This window comes from Petromyzon marinus, chromosome 14 (genome assembly GCF_048934315.1).
Source record: "Petromyzon marinus isolate PM22_M1 ecotype Great Lakes invasive population chromosome 14, UKy_Petmar_22M1.pri1.0, whole genome shotgun sequence".
NCBI lineage: Eukaryota > Metazoa > Chordata > Hyperoartia > Petromyzontiformes > Petromyzontidae > Petromyzon > Petromyzon marinus.
Genome location: NC_133680.1, coordinates 13,631,260 through 13,639,071, shown reverse-complemented (window position 1 = coordinate 13,639,071; position 7,812 = coordinate 13,631,260). Strand labels below are relative to the sequence as shown.

General features: G+C 46.3%; 1 protein-coding gene across 3 annotated transcripts in view; it reads right to left on the bottom strand.

Annotated features, from left to right (window-relative positions):
• Nucleotides 1-588: 588 nt before the first annotated feature.
• LOC116942303 (glutamate receptor-interacting protein 1-like) overlaps nucleotides 589-7,812 on the bottom strand; it is a 374,480-nt gene continuing 367,256 nt past the window's right edge. For all 3 annotated transcript variants that reach the window (XM_032954032.2, XM_032954031.2, XM_032954033.2), the window contains one exon: nucleotides 589-6,982. In XM_032954032.2, the coding sequence (XP_032809923.2) occupies nucleotides 6,560-6,982 (423 nt within the window). In that variant the 3' untranslated portion in view covers nucleotides 589-6,559. The remainder of the gene's footprint in view (nucleotides 6,983-7,812) is intronic.

The window sequence follows — 7,812 nt, the reverse complement described above, 5'->3', positions numbered from 1 at the left end:
ACAATTGGCATTTGCACTTCGTAGAGCTATACCAGACACCTGAAGTTGGATGTGGTGACATGAGACCCAGCCAGATACAGATCTTCCAGAACATTCCAACCTACATCCAGGTGCGGGCTAAAGGGGAATATCAATGCCCAAGCAGAGTACTGAGAGAAGCAAAGAGCCATCCTATGACAGTCTTGATCACCAAAATTTGATGTCAAACCTAGCGGGGAGAGTTTTCCAGTGAGAGACGGCAAACTTGTTCTGTGGCTTAAACGAGAAAATAAAAAGTTGACAATTTTGTGGACATTTGTCTCCACGAAAAGGAGACTGAAAAAAAACTCGGGTTGCCACCTGTCCTGGTTTTCTGTGGATCGTCTTCTTGTTGAGGACGTTTTCTTGGGGATCTGTAAGTTCTCCATGGGACATTAAGAGTCCTGGTTTTTTTGTCATTTGCTTAGTAATAATAACACGCCACTTTAAAACCCCGCATTGATATGTAGTTCTCCCCTCTTGACATATGTTTTTCTGCCAACAATATGTCCTGGGTATTTTTGTACCTCAGAGGTGGCAACCCTACAAAAAACATGTCTCATCACCATCTTTGAGTTAATGTAATTTTATTATTAAAACTGGAGTTCCATCGTTGAGAAACTTTCTTTAAATATTAACTTTTAAGACCACGGCCGTATATTCAAACACGAAAAAGCACCATCGGTAGCTACATGTGAAGCCCACAAACAGAACATTTGAAACGTGCAGCCAAGTTACCAATGAACCTTTCAAAATCTTCGTACCATACGTGGTAATGGCGTAAAAATGTTACAAATATAAACTTTCATTTGACGTTGTGCCATATGGTATTATTTTGAAAATATTAACTGCTGACATGTAAATTATGCATCGTGGATATCTTAAACGTTCAGTTTTAATCGTACGTTTAGCCACACCGTTAATGCTCACTTTATATTCCGGGAGCCAGTGCACCCCTCACATTACGAAAATGTTCGAATTAAATGTAATTATTTCTCTCAAAATTCTACAACAGCACATTCTCAGTATTAGCTTTGTGGGGAAATTGTCTCGTGAAGATTTGACAACCGCAATTTCACAGAATCTGCACGTGGCATGTTAATGAGTCACGAGGCTGTACGATCGCCGGAATTCACAACTGTCCTGAATCCTCACGTTTGTGTTGTTCTTTGTAGAAGAGTAATACAAGCACTAAGCATCGTGTTGGTGACTCCCACTTCTCTCCATATTGCCTAACGTATTGTTTACACAGGTCCAGGTTTATAATGGGGGGTCGATGGGCTCCAATTTTATAGCCGCTAACTTATTGGGAACGCCAGCCGTTTGTGGAACCTATGACACGGCAACACACTGGGGCAGTTCCGTGCAGAATGCGCAGAAGGAATTGGCCCTCCAAGTGGCCAGTGTGTGTGTTGGGTGTGAGTGAGGTCTTGGAAAACAAGGTGAGGGGCACCGATGGCCGCGTGGCACCACGGCTGAGCGTCCCAAATCTCGTAATCGCTCGGTTCATTCGAGCGTGGACACACTGTCGACTCTTGATTTCTATTGGCCAGGTTGGCAAAAACAATGCGGACCTATTGACCCAATGAGGGGGGGGGGGCTTCTCGTGGAGTTTTCACATGACAACATCGCAGGGCCCACAGAAACACCGCGTCACAATGTCTCAGTGTTGTACTCTATAGCACTTTATGACTGTGTGGGGGGAAATCTGCTGTCCAATTATGTAAAGAAAAGCCGGGGTAAATGTATGTTTCACTTACTTCGTAAGCAACACCTCTGCGGTTAATGCAACTGAGTGCCTTTGCATTAGGATTGATTGAGGCTAAAATAATAAATCAGTAATTTTGTTTAAGCATTATTGCTTTCAATGGCCTGCTTTCAAATCGTGTTAAGTGCCCCTATGCCACTCATTGGTCTTTTTGATAATTTCATAACTTAATTGGATATTGAGACACAGCAATTGCCTGCTTGCCTAATCCGGATGCTTAATATCCCAGGAGAGTAATAAGGCTGTGTGATAATTTGCTGCAGTGAGATGATATTTGTAATATCCTGTTTGTTGTACTGGGGCTTGTTTTATTCTTGTTATCTGGAAAGTGCGTGTCCACAAACGACTACCGCATTACACAAAGCTGACCAGTAATTACACTGCTCTAATTCTATACATTTTCCAAATTATAGGGAGTGTCATGAAGCACAGTTCCATAAAAATGTTTTACTTCACATACTTTAGACAAATTAAAATCGAATGAAAATGTTCCAGCATTACATTATAAAGTGGGGCGAAGGCTCTTTTGCACAGAAGTATAACAACAAATATTGTTATATAAACGATATTGCAATGTAGCAGAGTAATGGATCACACATCCTTTAATTTCTATTCTGTGGGTAGCTCTTACACATTTAGTCTCTTTTCAGACAATTATCATCACAATTTTTTTGTTATCCAGTCACTTTACATTACACAGTTCAACCAGCACATCCACTCACAAAAATGATCACCAATGGGCAGAGTTCCCCTTCCACACCCGCGTTAGATACCCACTGACACAAGAGTGCACAACAAATCACAACCAAAAACGATCCGCTCATTGCAAAGGGAACCAGAGACTAGAAAAGCGGAATAATGGTTGCGAAACTTTATTCCTGGCCCAACTACAGGATCGAGTGGCGAGTGGGGTCAAAGGGCACCGGGGCCTGTGCCAACTGGCTCGAACTCACAACGGCGAAACGTGCCTCGACCATCCCCCCCCCCCCTTTGGACGAGCTTTCAAAGTTAAACTCCGTTGTTGAAAAAAGTAACGAGGGTTGAAGCTGGCTTCTCACACCAATGATTGCAGACATAAACCATCCGTTTGCCTTCTGAATTTTCTGCTCGAAGGTGAACCAGTCTGTGGCTATAAATAAACGGGCTGAAACGACGGGAGGTGATGGACCCACCTTAAGAGATCCTGTGCTTCACAATACAAAGTCTCAGACGGCTATTGTGGGGGTGTGCACTGATTAGCTACACACACACATACGGCAACGGGAAGGCACCATCTCGCAAAGGGGTTGTTTTCAATCCAGAGATGTCAAAATAAAGAAATTATCATCGCTTCACTACCGGCAGTCAGAATTAATCGTTCATCAATGGACGTAGCTCCGATGACACATTGTTGCACGAAAATTACAAGTATATAAGATATATCCTGCACTGTGAATCATAACAGCACATAAGAGTACTTGAATCTACCTACTGTGATAGCACCTCTGCTCTCTGAGATGAGAGGAACTACTCAACACGCCTGCTGCAATCTGTGCAGCAGGCCACACTATTGTTGGGTAACAATTGCGGCAATTGCCCTTCTGACTCCTGCAAAATGTTTTCCCGGTCATTTGTAATGTAATTTCACTGGGCCAAACACATTTATCAGCTGTGCAATGTTAAGTCAGTGAGCTGTAAATAGGGGACCATACCTGCCCTTGACGCTCTCGCCATCACCTCAAGGTAGGATTTAGTTTTAGTAGTCATCAGCACAACCGAGTTGAAACCAAAGTAGATGAAGCCAGATTTATATTAAGTTTCAATCTCGATTTCAGTTCGTGTTATTGTCCTGTGGGATGCTGACCTTCGTCATGGAAATGTGGAATTTCCATCCCTGGCTTGGGGCCACTCGTGCCAGATTGCACATTTGAATGGGGAGATGCTAACTTTAGACCTTTTTAGTTTCAAAGGCAATACATTTTGTCATCAATCTCATCCTGCTTATAAAAAAAAATCTGGTGAATTTCTCAAAATGAGAAAAAAAATTGTAATAACTGTAGCCCAGTGTATCGTGTCAGGTAAGATTGTATTGATTTTAGCACAGTCTATCTGAATCAATATCATGATAAAAAGCCTATCATTATAGTCGATGATTTGCCGTATGCATTTTCTGTCTCTGAGTCAATACATCTTTACACAACTCTGGTTTGGAGCTCTTTGTATAATTATAATGGCCGCCAACTTAATATTGTTACCATGCTTATTACGACAAACACGGCAATGTTGCTTCTACCAATTTGTGCTCGTCGACACATCCGAAATGCTCATCACAGCCTTTTCAGGATTCTAACGTGCCCTAGAATTAAACCATTTTATATCAGTGTCAATTGTTTATGTTTAGAATGGTCAACCAGTGTGTTGGAGAGTAAATACACAAAATGTACAATCTGAGTACAACACACCGGTGTGCTGTATTAGTAACGAATTGGCATGTTCTGTTAACGTGACAAACCTTACTAATTCGCTATGTGGGGCAGTGGCGGGTTTAACGACATTTATATTTATGCGATCTAACCCCCAAAAAAACGTACATTTATGGATGATATTGGTCGCAAAAGCCTACGTGTCAAACTGTGTTAATAAGTGCGAATTAAAAAGCCTACAATTTACCTTTGCTGTTTTAAAGTGGACAGACACTCTACTCACCACCGCTGTCTGCTCCGAATAGCCATTGCCTGAATCGTTATCCTTCGACCCTTATAAACATAATTTTCAGTGTTAGAACGGTTCTCGACAAACCCATGTATTACACACGCTCGTCACTAATGCTTGTACTGCCTTAAAACATTAAACATTCATCCTACGTTAGTTTTTTGCAGTGGCCCACCTGCACAGCAGAAGTGGTCACCGTATGTAGCCAACCCTGCTAATCGGAGATGAGAGGGAAGGACAACAAACTAAACACAAAAAGCAGTTCTAAAGAAATGAGTTTTCAATCTAGATTAAGAAGTGCATAACTCCAGTGGCTTCCTAATATCAGAAGAGCGTTCCAGACGGCCGCATAAGCGCATCTGAAAGCGCGCGATGCGGTGACCATCTTTGTTTGATAGCAAGCCAAAAGCCACTGCTGCGAAGATGACCGGAGTTCTCATGATGGTTTATGTTTCTTGACAAGATCAGCAAGGTATTGTGGTTCATCTGTGGCCAAGCACTTTGTGTGTAATGACTGCAACCTTATGGCTGTAGATTTTCACTTTGGCCTTTGCCTGGCTATGATATAAAAATGTATTTTGCACGACTTTGTCCAACCACTCTTTACACAATACGAAGGAGCGCCATCTATAGATAAGGATTTTCACTTATAGGATGTTTACATGAAGATAATTTTGAACATGATGCCGGCACACACAGCCTGATCTTTTTCGAATAACATCACGGGATCGCTACAGGCGCATATTCATTGGTTATACAACAGGCAGTCGTAACTGAGGTGGCCACTGGGCTCGAACCGCGAACCTCTGCAAACTTATGCTTGCTTGGCCTTGCTTGGCCTTGTTGAGCTCGCACCGGGGGACCCTTAGATGTGAGCCTACATCGGGGGACCCTTTGATGTGAGCTTTGAGAAGTGGGTGTTACCCGCAGCATTCTATCAAAAGGCTGCTTAGCCCAGCCCTCCCACCCACCCACGCCCCCTTACTGACTCCTCCCCCCTCCCTTAACCTGTATATAACCCAAGGTCGTCTCTGAACTATGCTCCTGACACAGATATTCTGCGCTGACTTTTCCACCTGAAGACGGAAGCTTGTGTTGGCTCCGAAACGTCGTGATTTAATTGTTTTATTTTGTTTTATTTTATCTACGTGACTTTACCGAATAAAACCAAAGAGTAGGCCCAGCACGGGCGAACTATAAAGTGACTTGAGTAGTGTTCCCGTGGTGTCATTGCCTGGGGGCAATGCACTGACAGAATGCGCTGTGATGAGCAGTTCCGCAGGGATGTTTCTTCACCTCTTGTGTTCAAGCCGTTTGGGTCTAAGGTTGGTGATGAAAAGCGAACATTGTGAAACATTGCACGTTCAAAATATCACCAAAATTCAATCGTAAGGATGTTTAATTTAACGAAGTCATTGCAACAATGTAATGTTCACTTTGTACGATGGAGACTTTTTTTTTTACTTTAACAACTAGACAAGTGGACGATTACATCCTCAATCGTTTCACACCAAGCCAAGCAAGCCATCATCGCCAGGCATTGTAGATTCAAATAACAATTCCCACCGTTACTCAACGAAGAATCATCAAGGTCCATTTACTGAAAATCTACTTCCAAGTTGCTTATCTTGCAACAGTGACATCGCGTTCCTTCAGCGTAAGGATCAATTTGATCTGCATCACCAACCGCATCAAGTCGTTTCCGTGCATCATCTGACCGAGCGGTGCTGATGGCAAAGTGCTTTGCTCGCAATTAGAAGTCTGCGCGTTTGAATACCAGTCTGGGGGTTGACATCTTTCATCCTTTCAAGGTCGCCAAAATTAGTACCACTTTGTGGGATGTGAACAGCGACCCTTCCACACATGGAGACAGACTGCCCCCCCACCATAGGAACGTGGAATCTCCACTTTCGTTTCGGGGCCATCAAACTAGTTGAATGCCGTTCACAATTCCTGTCAGAACGTGGGGCCCACCTCCAACTTTGATTGTTGACTGCGTGCCGCAAACGCGACAATCGGGGCCGTACGTAGAGTTCGCTCCGATTAGCCGGGCACACTTGGGGGAGCGCAGCGCGTCCGTGGCTAAAGCATCTCCAGGTTGTTGTGATGCTCCGCTCCGGCCGGCTGCTCGCGGGGGTGCAGGGGCATGAAAGGTTGCAGCGCGGCACCCTTGTCGACGTCGTCGCCGCCGCCGCCGCCGGGGAAGTCGGGGTGGCGCGTCGCGGCCTGCGGGAGGCAGGAGAGCGCGAGCGGGCTCGAGCGGCCCCCGTCCGCCGCTCGCCCCGCGCCCCCCGGCACCCAGGGCTCGGCCGGCTTGCAGCGCAGGTGCGGTGGGGGGGCGGGCACAGGGGGACGAGGCCGCGGCGGCGGCGTGGGGGTCCGGCGGCCTTCGATGGTGCAGGGGAGCTGCACGCGGCTCACGAGGAGTTCGACGGAGTCGCGCGACTCTGACACGAGCGGCACGAGCGAGCCGCAGCCCGCCTCGCCCAGCTGCACGCCGTTCACCTGCAGCCACCGTGACAGAGGGGAGACGTGCGCAAGTGTCTCGGGCTTGCATGCGTAGCCGTGGCTCCGCTCAGGGTCTGGCTCGAGCGAGCCGGCTCTCGGTATTGGTCCTGGTCATGAGGCTGGGCCTGAGCCAAGCCTTGGCACGTCTTTGGAAGTGACCAAGCGGCTCAAGCTTGAGCTGAGCTGCGTTGGACGCCCAGCCAAAACCGAGCCACGACTCAGAACAGTGTGGGTTACACAACTCAAAGGCAAGCACACGTGTGTGTATGTCAGTGTGTGTTTGTGGGGAGCGGTAGTGTAGCGGTTAGCACTACGAACCTGGCGACCCGGGTTTGATTCCCACTCACGGCCAACACCAGTGACGATTATATGAACTGGTCCTGGGCCTCCCCTAGGTCGACTCAGCCTCAAATGAGTACCTGGTGCTACTTGGGAGACAAAGGCGGCCGGGCGTGGTGTAGGCCACCCACCCCATCGTGTGCCGTGCCGGCCTTCATAGGTGCTAGCTAACAGCACTTGCTCAACAGTCTGTTAAGGCTATACAGGGGATCTTTGTCTTTGTTTGAGGCACATTGTTATAGTGGTGTGCGCACTACGCTTCCAATCTTGCGACCCAAGTTCATATTCTAGGCCATGGCTCACATCATTGGTGCATAACTTAACCGGTTCTGAGCCTCTCCTAGGTCTCCTCAGCCTTATATAAGTACCTGGTGCAAGTGTGTAATGATCTGTATAGCACTGCGTAAGTTTTTGTGGTCGTGTTGTATATCTCTACTGTGTTTCGGTACTCTGAATGAGCTACCAAGCGCATGTAGCGAAACATCGGA